General features: G+C 38.5%; 1 protein-coding gene across 2 annotated transcripts; it reads left to right on the plus strand.

The window, feature by feature from the left end:
• The first annotated feature begins 1195 nt into the window (after positions 1–1195).
• LOC113022286 (caM kinase-like vesicle-associated protein) lies at positions 1196–17315 on the plus strand. 2 transcript variants are annotated; one of them, XM_080301726.1, is made up of 11 exons: positions 1196–1411; positions 9138–9274; positions 10008–10139; positions 11375–11449; positions 11586–11724; positions 11876–11996; positions 12103–12178; positions 12298–12434; positions 14629–14707; positions 14818–14905; positions 15938–17315. In XM_080301726.1, the coding sequence occupies exons 2-11, from the start codon at positions 9180–9182 to the stop codon at positions 16217–16219; spliced, it is 1224 nt and encodes a 407-aa protein (XP_080157852.1). In that variant the 5' UTR covers positions 1196–1411; positions 9138–9179; the 3' UTR covers positions 16220–17315. The 2 variants fall into 2 exon arrangements, with proteins under 2 accessions (XP_080157852.1, XP_026023297.1); XM_026167512.2 differs by having other exon boundaries at positions 1197–1407.
• The last annotated feature ends 249 nt before the right edge of the window (positions 17316–17564 follow it).

Genomic DNA, 17564 nt, shown 5'->3' on the forward strand with positions numbered 1-17564 from the left:
TCTAAAAATGACAGATTTCTGTTGTCTAAACTAACTAAACTTTATATGCATTAAAAATATGAGCGGAAAGAACCACGTAATAGATGTTTATTTTCAAACCTGCGCATTTTCAGCAATTTCACCATGACACACAGCACCCACACGGTCTGTGAAGAGGTTGAGGATAGCACCTGCTCCAGAAGTGTGTTGTTAATGTTATTTCTACCTCATGTAATCACCTCTTCAGAGGCTTGAGTGAGCCCTGTACCAGTATCAGCTCAAGAGATGAAAAACAAAACTGTGCTTGGTGATCCTTTTTTTTTTCTTGCACAGGTTAATTTTTATGTTGTGTAGCAGCTCTGGATAAGGGATACAGTTAATGTACTAAACTAATCTTGTGTTACTCACTTTACTGCCAGTTGTTTCCCAAAGATACTTTGGACTGGCATTCTTGTACTCCCTGGCTTTCGGTTTGATCTGACAATCGAGCTGCATGGACATAAACCTTCAATCCAGTTCATCACAGCAAATTAAAAGGCATCAGAAATCAATACACTTTAATAAGTTGGTAAAAATGGATATGAATGTGCTCTGTGGAGAAATAAAGGAGAAAGCATGTTGCCTCCTAGTCAGTTGCTTAACATAGCAGGTGGTTTTTAACATGAGTATAGGCTATACTCTGGAAAATATATTGGAAAATATATCATAGACAGCTTGCAGTTTTTGTGAAGTTGAAGGTACTGCCCTAGTCTCGTTGATACATGATGGAATTGTGCTGCTTGTGTTTGAGATGTTTTCCAGTCAAACATCTTGCAGGATTACTTGATCTTTGATGATGGTACTTTATCTATGTATCTTCCTGCAACTCTAATTTCATGACTAAATATGCTGTTATTTGGTTAACCACAAGGTGTACTGAAAGTTCACCCTAAAGGTAGGCTGCACCCTTCTTTCTTCAGGGATGAAAGAAATCTAATGAAAGGAAATGGCCATTTAAAATGGAATTACTTCCAGTCTTCCTCGTGGAAGTAGCAACGAGATTTTCGTTCTATTAAAAAAGAAGCTTTTTTTTCCCTGTTCCTCCAAGCCCCATTTTGAGACATCTCCCTAAATATACTTTGCTTTCAAAACATAATTGATGCAGTGGTGCACGTATATAGTGCTCCAAACACTGCTACACAGTGGGTCGCACTCGCGCGCACACACGCTTCCCCTCCTTTCTGCATCATAGTCCGCGGTTACCATCAAACGTTCACGTAATACTCCCGTGAATACGCTGACTTGTTGGAAACGCTCGAGTATCTTATATCTCTGTGATAGCACGCTGGGACATCAGTGGATGCATCCAAAGAAAAGTGAAGCCGCAGTCAAATACTCGAATATTACGCAAAGACTTGGATTACCGAGTACCAGTTGACTTCGTTGAAGGTAAGTGAGTACAGTTTGCGTAATTTGGATTAGTGTCATAAGACTGCAAAACACTGAAAACAAAAACGATAAGTGAAATTGTTGAGGGATGTTCTCCGAGGTTTATTTATTCAGTAACGCGAATGACCGTCTTTGATACCAAAACACAACACAGCCGAGATGTTTTGAAAACTTTTGGAGGAATTAAACATTTTGGTAGGAATAGCAGACATTCTCACGTGATTTCAGAAAACAGCAGGATCGGTGACATCGGACGAACCTGTGCTAAGCGCATTTTTTGAGCTATGCATAAACTGTTAAACCTGCATGAGCTACTGGGCTGTCAGTGTATTCCTATAGGAAGACTAATAACGGTGAAATCGGTTTTGCTGCCGATGGCAAGTTTGCATATACTCTTCATTATCATAACTTAATTCAAAATCTAAAATTTTGAAGCGGTAGTTCATAGACTTGCTCAAACTGCGCTCCAGATTTACATAAGGCGTCTTCTCCCTGCACTCAGACTGCAGTACTTCTTCAGTTCACATTTTAACAGTCTCGCGGTGTCCATGCCTCCTTGTCATTATTTGTCATCTTTTCACAGCCAGCGAGCTTACAATCCCCACTTACTTTGGCCACCACTTCTTACACCCCAGAAGGAGGGAGAGTGCTTTGACGTTTTGAACACTTTCCCAGAAGAAGCACAACAGTCCAAGTGACTGTCTCCTAGAATAAACCATTTTTAAAAAAGAAAGCCATAAGGGTGCCCTTGTATACCTGTAGTGGCTCTTGAAAGGATTGCAGTGACGTGTCATTTTAGTCATTACGGATTTGGATCAATTACACAGCATTAAAGGAGTGGGAATTTGTAATTAGCGCACAGAAGTTTGGAAAACCTGGTGCAGAAAACAAGAGACTTGATACAATGATACAGTGATAAGAGATGCTGTGTTTAAATGCAGAATTTGGAAATGCATATTAGAATGTGCATGTATGAATATCCAGTATTTACATATATTTACAAACAGAGATGTAGACACACCACACTCTGCTTTGGTGGTTCTTCTTTCCAAGAAACAGTAAAAGATTCATCACTGAGAAGAGTGTGGAAAGGGCTTACCTGAAGAGAGCTGTGGTTTTCAGTTCATGTAGCAAGCTATACACTGAATTTAATATTTCTATGCAGTGGTGCATTCCAGTAGGTTAAAGTAGCTGTCTGATAACTGGGTCATACACCGCTCTGGTATAGTGTCAGAGTATTGTGGTGAACAAGCTTCAGTATCTTTCTCGATTAATTACCTCGGTTAATATTTTTGAAGTTTCGTTCTGTAAACTCTTTTAATAGAGTTTCGGTCACATGAAGTGGCAGTGGTTTTGGGGAGTAATGCCAGTGAGAGCACAGAGAGCTGTTCTGTACAGACGGTGCCACAATGCATACTGTAGCTCTTGGAAACCATGGCAACAAAACAACATCAGAAGAAAGTGGTAAGATGAGCCAGTGATGCTTCAGAAAAGAGTTGAATGGTACGAGTCAGTGCATTGCACAAGCAAGCACAAAAAAGGACTGATTCATACTCAACAATTTTCTCCACCTCACTGGACCTGCCGTTCGAGGAGGGGTGGGGTTGGGTGGGTTGGGACAAAACAAACACTTTTCTTTCGCCTGTGTTCATTTCTGCCTTAATGTGTCGGAAAATGAAAAATGTAAATGTGTGCTTTGCATTCACAGCTAGCAAGAGGGACATTTTTATCATAAATGAAGCATTACAAGCTATAAAATTTGGCTCAGATATTATCACTGCCATCTGCCCCCTGTCACCAAGCAGTTTCCTTTGAAGAGCCTCAGCTGTGGCCAAATCCACAGCTCTGGCCTGCTGCCACTGTCTCACATGGCTTTGACAAACAATCCAATTCCAAAATAGCAGCAAGAAACATTTATTTAAAAATGAATATATAAATAAATAAGGAATAAATAAGGACGCTTGTAGTCATGTCTGTAAAATGTCACGGGCAAACCTAACAACAAAAGCACAGTAAAAGAAAAAAAAATGTTCTCCAGACCCCCCCAAAAAAAGGTTTATGTTCTTCCAAACTGCCTTCAGAGGTTGTCAGTTGTTACCTCCTACACAAACACACCCATTACATTGTGAAGTATGCGTACTAGTGGTCTACTAGAACATAAAACAAGTAAACAAGGCAACGACAGTAAATAGTATCTGTAAAATGAACGTCTGCTTTGGGGAAAATCGGTACGCATCATCCAGTTTCCATCACAGTTGTTCAACATGACTCAGCATATCAATTATGCTGCTTAGAAGACCAAAAGAGACAAAGCTTTATTACAGTGAAACAACATGCAGTTATAAGATGGATTATAAATACAATGTCACTGCAGGAACATTGAACATATAATGTCTTAGTATTTTAGTGTTTATTATATAATAGTTTATTTAATAAAGCAAAATGAGTGAAGCATAAAAACACATGAAATTACTTCATGTACATATTCATGATGCCAATTCATTAAATTACAAAAAAAAAAAAGACAATTGCAAGCTGAAATCAGTAAATTCATGAAATCTAATTTTTATTTAGGATGTTTTTAAAATTAAAATTTATAAACTTCTGGCATTGTGTTGAACTCAGTATTTTAACACATAAAATAAAATATCCAAATCTTTTCCACCCAGCTCCACAGTCATACTTTTTTTTACTTACTGAATGCAGATGATGGTTATTATTTTTAGCCATATTTAAACTTAACACGTTCATGCCATTCAGGCACTGCAGCCTAGGTGAGACTGCTTAAAAACACTGATTATTTTAAAATTCTGATACATTGCTGTCATTTTTAACTGCTAGAATATAATGCATAATGCAAATTTCCAGGCTTTTTTTTCTTCTCAAACTCACATCAGCATGAGCAGAACAAAAACGCAGACATGCCTCATCCCTCAAAGATTTTATTTTGAATCATAATAGTCCCCTAAGGTTAGGCAGTGTTGTGCAACTGCTGGAACGCAATGTGAAAAAGTGCCATCCATCCTCATTAATCTTATTCTTCAAAATTAGACCGGTGGTAGGCAGCTGAGATGTGCCCTAGGATGATATTTACAGACAAAGGCTTATATTTTAGTACCCTTTGTGGCAGGACCATGTCCAGTTGGTAATGTGTTCCAGATGTATGTAATTTATTTTCCTTAATAAAGGGTCAGTGGGAGCATTATGCGACTGCAGCTCTATGGCTCAGTGTACTCACAGTTTCATTTTTGTAACATACATACATTTCATCCCACTGTCACTATCAATAAAACAAATGCAACTCCAGCTAGTGAATAACAACAACAAAGTCAATGAAAAGGACAGAGACCTAAACACAAATTGCTTCTTGGTTTCTTGTCAGATATTATACATCACATTCAAGTTCAGGGGGATCATTTTTTCTTTTTCTTTATACATTTTTGACCTTTTTGTTCACTTTTGTTTAAATCCCATTTCAGCATAGAAATGGGAGTTTTTTGTGTTTGGTTTTTAATGTTGCAAAACCTCTGTAAAAAAAAAGGTGTCTATTCAAACCCCACGCATCACGACTGTCAGCTTTGTAGGCTGTATATTAAAGTTGTTATTACTGAAAACAAAATAACCTGAGCTACTACTTTATGCTACCAATCAGCAGCTGGACAGTGACATCTTTTTTTTATTTTTTATTAATTTGTTTTCTAATCACACCGTTCTGCCTTTGTCATTATTCACCAAGGGTGTCGCTAGTTATATTTTTCTTTTTTTAAGTTGAGCTCAGCGACTTAATTTGAGACATAATTTACATCCCCATTACTGAAGAGCACTTCATTCAGCTCTTTCAAAAAGCATAGATAAAAGACCCCTGACTCAGCAATAGTCAAGTGTCTTCTATCTTTTTTTTTCTGTCTTCTGCTGAAGAACTGCTTCTTATCTCAAAGATTGCTTTGAAAGGGGAAAAACATGTGCACACAAAATTCTGCCCAACTTGCCATATTTCTGTTTATTGTTTGCTGAGCCGTCCTGTGACTCAAGCTTATGAGAACAGGTGTAGGGATCTGTGATTCATTGTGAGGTCTGATAATTGTATTAACTGGTCTGACATCCGCCTTACCTTCTAATTCTGCTTGGCATTCATGATATTGTCTGTCTTTCTGCGGTAGCTATTGTCTGTGTGGTGAGAAACAGAGGCCATGAGATAAAATGCGTGTTTCTTAAAACTCTGGTCAGACCTTACTAAATATGCTTGCGGCCTAGTTTTTGTTCAAGCCCTTTTATAAGTGAGGGTAAATAAGATCATGAATTCTGGTTGAATAAACACAAACAATGAAAGCAAAATGTGTGCGTTTGTGTCCTCACGTACGTAGTATGTTTTCTTCCGTTGGTCTAAATGAGCCTTACAGGACTGGTGTATGTATAATGAAAAGAAATTATTCTGATACCCAGACAACAGAGTTGTATCAATCTGAGTGAGAGAAAATGCTAATGGTGAGTCTGGGTATTATTCTTGTCAGATTGATGCAGAGGATGTGATTTAGCTTGGGCATATCTTTCAAACGCTCCCATACTCTAGAAGTGAAAGCTCGCCCCTTTAGGACAGAGGAGAGCCACGCTGTTGTGTTCTGCATTTTCACCAGGCAAATGGTAAACTGAAGTATGGAATTGTTTAGGCTAGAGCTCTGCAGGAGGAGATGGATCGCGTGCTTTTAGTTTGCAGCACTCTCGGTCTTTCACTCACCCCCCAGGAAACATCTCCTGCTTGTGCACACTGAAGAAAAAACACAACCTTGAGTAAAGTCTGGGATGGACTTAAATAACAAAAAAGTAATGGCTGAAAAGAAGAGACTTGATCCCTTTGGCTACTCCAAGTTGACCCCCACCTTCACTTTAGCGTGCTCAAAATAAAAGTGGCCTGTTTGTAGTCAAAGAGTGGGTGGATTACTTTTTACCACATAAGTAACAGTGACTTAGAAATGCTGGTAACTTGCATAATGTGTCCGCATTCCTATTCACACACAATTACATAGCTCTTAAATTAATAATAGTTGTACTGTAACTACCTACTGCATTGCTTACCCTAGTACTAATGATATGAACCTCATGCGTCAAAGATTTTACAGTACATACAGGTAGAGATAGAAGATGTGTAAAAAATGCAATAAAGGTCATCTGCTGAAGTCTAATAAAGGATGCTGCATTTTAGAATTGTTATCAATTTGTTTACTGAAAGAGCACTTTGCAAACACAAAATCCAAGCGATAAAGAAGTTGGAAACTGTGTCTTTCCACTAAACCACTAAATAGCCTTATGGTGACATATTAACCTGACTTGTGTCATTTCTTAGATTGCTTAAAAAGAAGCTAAAATTTGGAATATCGCTAGAAAAGATAAGGCGTTCAGATACTGCAGCGTCACTATCTCCCATAGATGTCTTTGGAGAGTCTCCTTGAGAACATTTGGTCACCTATACCATCCCAGTGTCTTCGACTCGAGGGTGCTATCTTGATTCACAATTACTCTTAAGCAATACATTGTTAAAAAGTGCACTGAAAGAACATCTTCTTAAAATATGTTACACCTTGCTGTACTACAGATATTACTGGATGCAGCAGCCGGGAGAAATCTTTATCTCTGGTCTTGACTGAGGCTATCACTCAACACCTCAGTCAGAATTTTTGTACTCCCACTCTTCTGCACTGGCTGCTACTTCCATTGTAAGGCCTGCCAAAAAAATAGTCTGTTATCCACACACAGATCCTATGTCATCAGTAATTTTAGCTGGCAGTTGTGGACTTGTTCAGCCGCATCAGCTCAGGTTACCAGAATTTAAAGTTATGTGTAATTTCAAAGCAAAGTTTGAGTTCTAACCTAGAATTGAAACCAGAAGCCCAGCTGGTAAACACTTTGACCACCAGCTGCTTGCACTGATCTCACAAGACAGAAAGTCTCTAAGCAAAGTAGATAACTAATTCAAAGCAAAGGCGAGACACAAAATGCCGTTGCTCTGAGAACACGTTATAGCAAATGATCCAGTGTTAGATCACTCTGTGTCCATAAAAGTGCTCCAATTTTCATGATGAAAAAAAAGCAGCGGGGTTATGTAGCCAGGCTGTGAAATTGGCATAGAAACCTGTTAGAGGAATTCATGTGGGTGAATTTAATTTATTGGGCTTTTTGTGGCATACAGTTGGAAATGTCATCCTGCATGCAGTCATTTATCCTACAGTTAAGGATTTATGTTGTTATGTATTTGTAAGCTCTGTTATTTTGGTCAGTAGAGAGACCAGTGCACTCAAAGTGTTTTGTATTTATGAAAGCTGTAGGTTATTTATGATGTATGATTGACATATTTAGTAAAAGTTTTTTCCCATATACTGAAAATTCTCATATTTATGTTGTTTATCTTACAACATATCGAGATTTGTGTTATAGAAAATTAATTGGTGGTTCAGAACCTGGGATTTCTGCAGAACTGAGTTAAATAAAACCTGCATGAAAATACACTGGCAACCTGTCCAGGCTGTACCCAGGATTTCAGCTTTTCACTCTTTCGTCCTGTAACATCTCTGATGGGCTCCAATCAGTCAATCGCCACCCATGCATGGATGGATGGATCACATACATGATGTGTGTGGAAGCTGTTGTTCACGGAACATGGAGAACTAATACACATTGTTGGAACCTGTCAGTGTTTTGACTCAAACCATAAAATCGCTGTATAAATCACAGACTATATTATTAGAGTCTAAATTGTTTTACATTACTCTGTTGGTGTCCTTGGGAAGATTGACCAAAAAAGATAAGCATTTAATAAATTATCCTATGTGATTTCACATTTTCCAGCATTATAATATTTGTCTGACACACAGTTACGTATTCGAACGAAGGCACTGAACTTCTTTTTGGGAAGCCATGTGGCTTACACTGCATGTTATTCATTAGTTTTGTGATCATAAACTACCACTTATTTTGTTGTAGTACAGTACTTGGACAATAATATTATTCTCTAATAGATTTTCTCGTATATTTTCTTAATTCTTATAATTGAATTCTTCCTACTGGTTGACAGTGAACATGTACGGGTTTATATGTTAATATTGTGGTGTTTTCTCTTGTTATTTCAAAGCCAACAGGGCAACAGCTTTTCCAAATTTTAAGCAGTTTAGCATATACAAAAGCAGAAAAAATGTCAGCTGTTGCACAAGGTCAGATCCACCTGAATATTCTTTACTGCAGAAAACAGACAAATGAAAGCTGCTGCTCCTGCAGTGCAGGGCTGACTCACAGCAGGATGGAAAGAAGCACGCTTGCCGGTCTCACTGAGTTCCCCGAAGAAGATTACTGAAATTTTAAATTTTTATGTTGTGTTTCTCTTGTGGTAATTTGAAATAATTTGCTCCCACAAGCTCAATTATGCCTGCCTAGTCTCAGATGTACAACCAAAAAGATTCCAGAGAAAGAGAGTTTTGCTTCCTGCAAATGTGTGCACTGATTTACTACATTTACTCATTTAATGCTAAACGCATCGCTGAGAAACCATTCCCCCTATTTCTTTTAGTGTCATTAATGAAACAGTTTATTTCGTTCTCAAGTAATTTTTAGCACAGCTTTTAAAACTCGTGTGCAATAATGTTGTTTACAGTATTTAGCAAATACTATGTACTATGCCGTTATCTTTCAAAACAAAGCTATACTCATATGTTATCTCTTCACTTACTACCCATCGTTGGCAGGTTGTGTTGGCAAGATATTCCCCGGCTAGGGCACGAGCTGCCATGCCATTTGGCTGTTTGACACTCGGGGAGAAGAAGGATTACAACAGTCCCTCAGAGGTGACCGACAAGTATGACCTCGGACAAATTGTTAAATCGTGAGTAAATTTTTCCCTATCTGAATGCTGACAAGTGTGTACATAGTAGGGATGGACCGATCCGATATCGCGTATCGGTATCGCTCCGATACTGACGTAAATTACTGGATCGGATATCGGAGAGAAATAAAAAATGTAATCTGATCCATTAAATATCACAAAAGCACCTCACAAAATTTGCGACATGGCATAACTCAGCTCAGAACCTTAGCACGTCGGAGCAGTATGCCTCACGTGATAGAGCGGCTGTGGCGTGCGAGACCTGTCGGCGGTCTGATTGAGCATTTGGAGCCTCGCTACGTGCTGCCAAACCGGCATTTCATCTCCAAGAAAGTTATCCCAGAGAGAAGTAAAGCAAGTGTGTAAGTTCATCTCTGAATGTTTGTAAAGCATTCCCACGTTAAGCTTAACAACCGATATTTGGAGCGACTGCCTCTTCTCTCCCCTCCCTCTCCTGTTGCTACTTCAATCATGAAACTGATCAATGATCAGCTGATCAGCTTTTCTGTCGCGAGTCCGTCTCTCTTGTTTGTTTTTGGCCCACAAACAGTTTTATTCATTAAAAAAATACACTGTATCGGATTCATATCAGTATCGGCAGATATCCAAATTTATGATATCGGTATCTGTATCGGACATAAAAAAAGTGGTATCATGCCATCTCTAGTACAGACTTCTGAGGAATTTGACTCATAATATGATATATGTTTGCTTTTTTTCCATATTGACACAGAGAGGAGTTTTGTGAGATATTCCGGGCGAAGGACCGGAACACCTTAAAGATGTACACATGCAAAAAGTTCCACAAAAAGGATGGAAGGAAAGTCAGGAAAGCTGCCAAGAATGAGATTAAGATCTTGAAGATGTAAGTAAAGTATGGCGCTGCTCATTTCAGAGCTTTAGGGGTGTGGAAGCCACCTGGCAGTGAAGCAAAGCTGATGTGAAATGACCATTTATCTCTGAGTTCAGCCAAAAATACCAAAAAGGGGGCATTGTGGTGAAAAAGCCAAAATATTCAAGTTTGGTATATTGCAAAAGTGACAAACAGAGTAAAGTCAAGTAAAGTCAGATTGCAAGTTTCATACATATTTGTTTTTGCTTAAAGGATAAGTCCGGTGATGTTCAAAATTTACTTACCATCTACCAAGCTGAGAAGTAAACTCCTTAATTTATCCTTTTAATATATATTTATTTTGCAGCCAAATTATGACTTATGCCTTTTTAACATATTGAAAATCTGCTAAAAAAAAAAAAGAAAAGAAAAAGAAGAAGAAGAAGAAAAAGAGAGATCAGTGAGCATAACTATTGCAGTAGATGGCATGGCATTACCATAAACATGGGTTTATCCCACATGGACTGCTTTCGTAAATGTTTATTAGAGCACAAGAGGTGCAGCTTAAATCTAGTGTTTACTGATGAGTAAAAAAACAAAACTACTGCTCATCACTTTAAAAAAATAAAATAAAAGTAGTGTGTTAGCTGTGCTTTAAGATGAGGTCTTCATTAGTGACAAATGGGTATTGGACCTGACAAAATTAGAACTAAAAACATTTTTGGTCAGGATTTTTTCATTGGGTCTCCCACCATTCTTATCCTGTAAAACGTTATTTTTAAAAGCCTGAGATTCTATGACACGTAACATTCGGTGGGCCTATTGTGATGTCTAAGGACTCAATTGTCACATTTGCATGAAAAATAATACATAATAAAGGTCAACATACCAGCAACTGACAAGAAATTATAATAACAATCAGCATACTTGGTCCCAAATCAGTTTAATAAGGAATTCATTAGATGTTGATTATTTATGAACCCAGAACTGACATATTATTGTGGTGATTTGTCATTGCTTGACTAAGGCCTGCACTGTTTTAGTTGGTGTTCTAAAAATTCACCCTCTGATGAGCTAGACCGTGGTGATGCCATGCTGGCAGTTTTTGACGTAATGGAAAAAACTGCCTGTTGCAGTTACACAGCTTTACCTTGTTTTATGCTCTTGTTTTACAGAGTACCACTGAGATTTTGTTATCCTTTCTGACTCAGTTATTTCTCATGTAACCTCACCTACGTCACTGCATCTTTCTCCTGTTCCCTTCAAAGGGTAAAACATCACAACATCCTTCAGCTGGTTGACGCCTTCGAAACAAAGAAAGAGTACTTTATTTTCCTGGAGCTGTGAGTAGTTTTGGGGCATTTGTTGCTCACTGTACCTCTTCAACTCTCACAAAAGAAACGATTTATTGAATCTGTGAAATGTTTTAGAGTATTATCAAAAAGTGACGTACTAAATCTAGGTGTCCTTTTTTGCCAGTGCTACAGGCAGAGAGGTCTTTGACTGGATCTTAGATCAAGGCTACTACTCAGAGAGGGACACCAGCAATGTTATGAGGCAGGTGTTGGAAGCTGTAGCTTACCTGCACTCTCTGAAAATCGTCCACAGAAACCTTAAGGTACTGCACTGCTGACACCTAGTGAAAAACAACAGCATGTCATCACTGGCCAAATAAATTACTGTATGCAGGGACCACCTTGTAATAAGGTTGCATTCATTAAGATCATATGCTTTCTATGATACAAACAAACTTTCATTTCCTTAACCAGCTGGAGAACTTGGTCTACTTTAATCGCTTGAAGCACTCCAAAATTGTTATCAGCGACTTCCAGTTGGCAAAACTGGAAAATGGACTCATTAAAGATCCATGTGGGACTCCTGAATATCTTGGTGAGTAAAATCAGTTCAGATCAATAAAATTCATCTTGTACTGCTTTAGTTTTTAACTATAAAGTGCATCCCTGCCAAAATACTTAAAACCTGTTTTTGCTGCTAGCCCCTGAAGTGGTGGCGAGACAGAGATATGGAAGACCTGTGGACTGCTGGGCCATAGGTGTGATCATGTATATACTGTAAGTGGCTCATAATGTGCTTAGAGTATCTTGTATTACAAGTTTTGTTTTGTTTTCTTAAGTTAGAGTTTTGTGGAAGAAAGTCTTATTCTTTTATCCTCATTTTTCTACCTCATTAGTTTGTCTGGGAACCCTCCTTTTTATGATGATGCTGAAGAAGATGACTCTGATAATCGTGATAAGAATCTTTTCCTAAAGATTTTGTCAGGGGATTATGAATTTGATTCCCCATACTGGGATGATATTTCAGACTCTGGTAAGAGACACTCAATGTATTTGACTGTACAACCTTGTTTATAAAATTTTAAAAAAAAAAGTTGAGATGCTGTGTAAAATGTAGGAAAAAAAACAGAATGCAAACAAAAAACCAAACAAAAAATCCTGTATGTTCTCACTTAGGGATCAGGACCATTATTTACCTCAGCCTCAGACAGCAGCAGGCATATACAGTGGGGCAAAAAAGTATTTAGTCAGCCACCGATTGTGCAAGTTCCCCCACTTAAAATGATGACAGAGGTCAGTAATTTGCACCAGAGGTACACTTCAACTGTGAGAGACAGAATGTGAAAAAAAAAATCCATGAATCCACATGGTAGGATTTGTAAAGAATTTATTCGTAAATCAGGGTGGAAAATAAGTATTTGGTCACCTCAAACAAGGAAAATCTCTGGCTCTCACAGACCTGTAACGTCTTCTGTAAGAAGCTTTTCTGTCCCCCACTCGTTACCTGTATGAATGGCACCTGTTTGAACTCATCATCTGTATAAAAGACACCTGTCCACAGCCTCAAACAGTCAGACTCCAAACGCCGCCATGGCCAAGACCAAAGAGCTTTCGAAGGACACCAGGAAAAGTATTGTAGACCTGCACCAGACTGGGAAGAGTGAATCTACAATAGGCAAGCAGCTTGGTGTGAAAAAATCAACTGTGGGAGCAATCATCAGAAAATGGAAGACATACAAGACCACTGATAATCTCCCTCGATCTGGGGCTCCACGCAAGATCTCATCCCGTGGGGTCAAAATGATCATGAGAACGGTGAGCAAAGATCCCAGAACCATACGGGGGGACCTGGTGAATGACCTGCAGAGAGCTGGGACCAAAGTAACAAAGGTCACCATCAGTAACACACTACAACGGCAGGGAATCAAATCCCGCAGTGCCAGACGTGTTCCGCTGCTGAAGCCAGTGCATGTCCAGGCCCGTCTGAAGTTTGCCAGAGAGCACATGGATGATACAGCAGAGGATTGGGAGAATGTCATGTGGTCAGATGAAACCAAAGTAGAACTTTTTGGTATAAACTCAACTCGTCATGTTTGGAGGAAGAAGAATACTGAGTTGCATCCCAAGAACACCATACCTACTGTGAAGCATGGGGGTGGAAACATCATGCTATGGGGCTGTTTTTCTGCCAAGGGGACAGGACGTCTGATCCGTGTTAAGGACAGAATGAATGGGGCTATGTATCGTGAGATTTTGATCCAAAACCTCCTTCCATCAGTGAGAACTTTGAAGATGAAACGAGGCTGGGTCTTCCAACATGACAATGATCCAAAACACACCGCCCGGGCAACAAAGGAGTGGCTCCGTAAGAAGCATTTGAAAGTCCTGGAGTGGCCTAGCCAGTCTCCAGACCTCAACCCCATAGAAAATCTGTGGCGGGAGTTGAAAGTCCGTGTTGCTCGGCGACAGCCCCAAAACATCACTGCTCTCGAGAAGATCTGCATGGAGGAATGAGCCAAAATACCAGCTACTGTGTGTGCAAACCTGGTAAAGACCTATAGTAAACGTTTGACCTCTGTTATTGCCAACAAAGGTTATGTTACAAAGTATTGAGTTGTATTTTTGTTATTGACCAAACACTTATTTTCCACCCTGATTTACGAATAAATTCTTTACAAATCCTACCATGTGGATTCATGGATTTTTTTTTTTTCACATTCTGACTCTCACAGTTGAAGTGTACCTCTGGTGCAAATTACTGACCTCTGTCATCATTTTAGGTGGGGGAACTTGCACAATCGGTGGCTGACTAAATACTTTTTTGCCCCACTGTATATGCAAACCTCAAAACTCAGCACTGTCTAAATATTTTTGAACATACTGCCATAAAGATGTTAGACAATGGACAGAATCCAGCAGTGTGACTCTGTACTAAAAGAGTCAGTAGCAATCACATGACTCGAATCAGACTAGTTTACTACAGCTGTCTCAAACTGCTACATCCGGCTGGTCTCTCTAAAACACATCCTGAGTTGAGATGTTCAGGTCATCTGCACTCAAGTGATATGTAAACCATATGAATTCACACAACTCCTTATCTTTTTTGGAAACAAGGTTGCATGTATGTGTGTCTGCAATAGGCAGATTGCAAATGATGTGTCCAAGGTATAAATATTTTTTTATATTATTTCTTGTTTGTTTGTTTATTTTATTTGTATTTTTTACAGCCAAAAGCTTAGTGGCATCTTTAATGGAAGTGGACCAAGATCAGCGATTGACGGCACAAGAAGCCATAGCCCATGAATGGTAAAGAACCAAAATCAAATGTAAACAGTACCATGAATGCAAGTTAAATTATGAAGTTGATGAATAGATTGGCACTGGAGGAAAATCTCTCTTTTGTTACTTATTTTCAGGATTTCTGGCAATGCTGCCTCAGATAAGAACATCAAGGATGGCGTTTGTGCACAAATTGAAAAGAACTTTGCCAAAGCCAAGTGGAAGGTAGTCCTTCATATGAAGTATACATCATTAAATTAATGCTGTAATGTAATTACATAATTAATGTAATGTTTAGTGTATTACATACATACGTTATATTCAGTTGTGGCCCAGGATCCAACTAGCAGGCTATATCTAGTTGTATAAATTGTCTAAAACATATTTCTTTATCCATAAAATGACTCTTATTTGACTCTGTTTCTTAGAATAGACACACTTTGATGGTACCTGCTTGCTTTCAAACTGTTTGTTGTAGCATTTAAATAATGCTCAGTTGGTACCAAGGGGCCCAAAGTGCCAAGAAAATTACCGCAGACTGTTAAACCACCAACGGCAACCTGAATTGTTTACACAAGGAAGAATGCTTTAATGTTGTTTACACAAAATTATGAACCTACAATCAAACAGGCCACTTTTTCCTAATCTTCTATTGTCCAATGTTGATAAGCCTTGTGAAAAATGTATCCTCGGTTTCCTGTTTTTAGCTGAGCGGCGTGGCACATGGTGTGGTCTTCAGCTGCTCTGTAGCCCATGTCGTTCAAGTTTTGATGTGCATTCAAGACTTGAGTTACTGGTTCCCAGTATTGCTCAGTGGATCAGAATCAGAATGGCATTTATTCCAACGTTTGTACACAAATTAGGGATATTTTTTGGTGTCATGGTCCAAAAAAAGGGTTCGACAAATAGAATACAATATAGATTATATGTTTTATATGATTTATATTACATGATTATATATTATATCTTATATTGTATTATAAATACACACAATATAAATATATATAAAGTACCTACAGATATTAGAATACATCTTGTATGTAGGTAGAGCACAATGCACAAAAGGATATTGCCTACATGTCTAAATACATGAAGATACTGTCATGTGACTGATTTTTGCATTAATGAGTAGTTGAACAGTTGTGCCTAATGAAGTGGCTAGTGAAGTTGCCAATGATGAGCACAAGTGAAAAGATGGACTAATGTATTTCCTTGTATGTAATCATCTTATATGAACTACATTTTCGTTACTCACAGAAAGCTGTTAGAGTGACTACTCTCATGAAGAGACTTCGAGCATCTGAGCAGGGCGATTCTGGGGCCACGGGGGCTCCAGCTGACCCCAACGCACCAAGCGGTGCTCCTGCTCCTCCAGCAGGTGGCAGCGACGGCGTTGCCGCCAACATGAAAGGTGGTTGCAGCGAAAAGGCTCCGGAAACACAGACTGCACTCTCCCTGCTCAGTGCAGCCAGACAGGAAGAGCAGGCAAGGTGCAATGGTGATGTTCCTCAAATGTTGCCACAGAGAAAAGGAGACTAGGCCTCAGTCAAACACGTAAGGAGGAGCAACAATCCCATGTGCAGTACAGCCAATAAATCTGGCATCATGATATTGTGTCTTTGCCGTCTAAGTTTACCCCCAGTTTGCAGAATTAATCCACAACAACTCACTTTCATCCTTTTGCATTATGTAATGACTAGTCTTTTCAATAGTGTTCGCCACTCTCCCTTGTTTTGTTGCAAAGTAGGTCTTCTGTTGTGTTTGTTTTCCTTGAGAACTATAAAAAACTCACAGCGTAGTTTAGTGAAATTAACTCAACTTTATTCAACCTGCCACTGTATATAGATATATTTGTCTTTGTTTTGGCAAATTGCTACTTTAGCTTCAGAACTTAAAATCCTGAGTTTATATCTTGTGGCCTAAAATTATGAGTTGGTAATTTAACGATACTAAGGTTTATTTCAAAATAAATATATAGAGTTGTATTTAAAAGTCTCTCCAAAATAGACAGCAACACACCATCTCACAAGTAATTGAATATAAAACTAAAAGTCCAAATAATTATTTTTCAGCCGTCTTAAAGATTTCAAACTTGTACAATATGAGTGGTATTCAAATATTTTATAAAATACAGTGGATTCAATTTGACACCATGACTACTACCGGGCAACTTTTGACAACTTAGAATTTTAAGGCATAAGAAAGCATATGTTTTAAGTTAAAGTGCCTTAATATTTGTTGCAGTCATGTACGAATATGTTTCAAGAGGAACAACTTGATTACATATGCTTACTAAGTTCATTGAAATGTTTTAGCTGTTTTATTTGCGCCTCCGTTTAGAGTCTTTAGCCGCTGTATTGATAATTGTGTTCCGTCCTCTTTGACACTTCATTTAAAACACTGAAAACTAGATGTAGAGCATTCTGTGTGGAGTGATGTTTTAGTTGTTATTGTGTTGTAACTCGTAGCTAGTAAAACTCAGAGTTTATGGCAGAGTCCATATTCTGTACGACTATGTATATTTGAATTGTATGTGTATACATGTGTATTTTTTTTAATTGTGTGTATTTGGCAACCTTTAGCTGAGCTAACAAGTTGCTACAATGCTTGTGAATGAATAAAATGAGCAATACTCCTGTTGCCCTTCACTTACATGATACAGTATTTGATATTTGATTGTGTTGTTATGTTTTGCTTTGTTTCTCAATTAGTATAAGAATCCATGCCTTTTGCCCAATGTCAGACCAGATCAGCAATTCCAGTAATATTATACCAAGAAAGTGTATTTAATTAAAAACTGTGATAATTGCTGACACAGAAAACAAACAATAGATGCAACATATGCAAACACATGCATGTTCATAAAATGTCCCAGCCAATATTT

Source organism: Astatotilapia calliptera, chromosome 5, assembly GCF_964374335.1.
Source record: "Astatotilapia calliptera chromosome 5, fAstCal68.1, whole genome shotgun sequence".
In the NCBI taxonomy this organism is placed as follows: Eukaryota; Metazoa; Chordata; class Actinopteri; order Cichliformes; family Cichlidae; genus Astatotilapia; species Astatotilapia calliptera.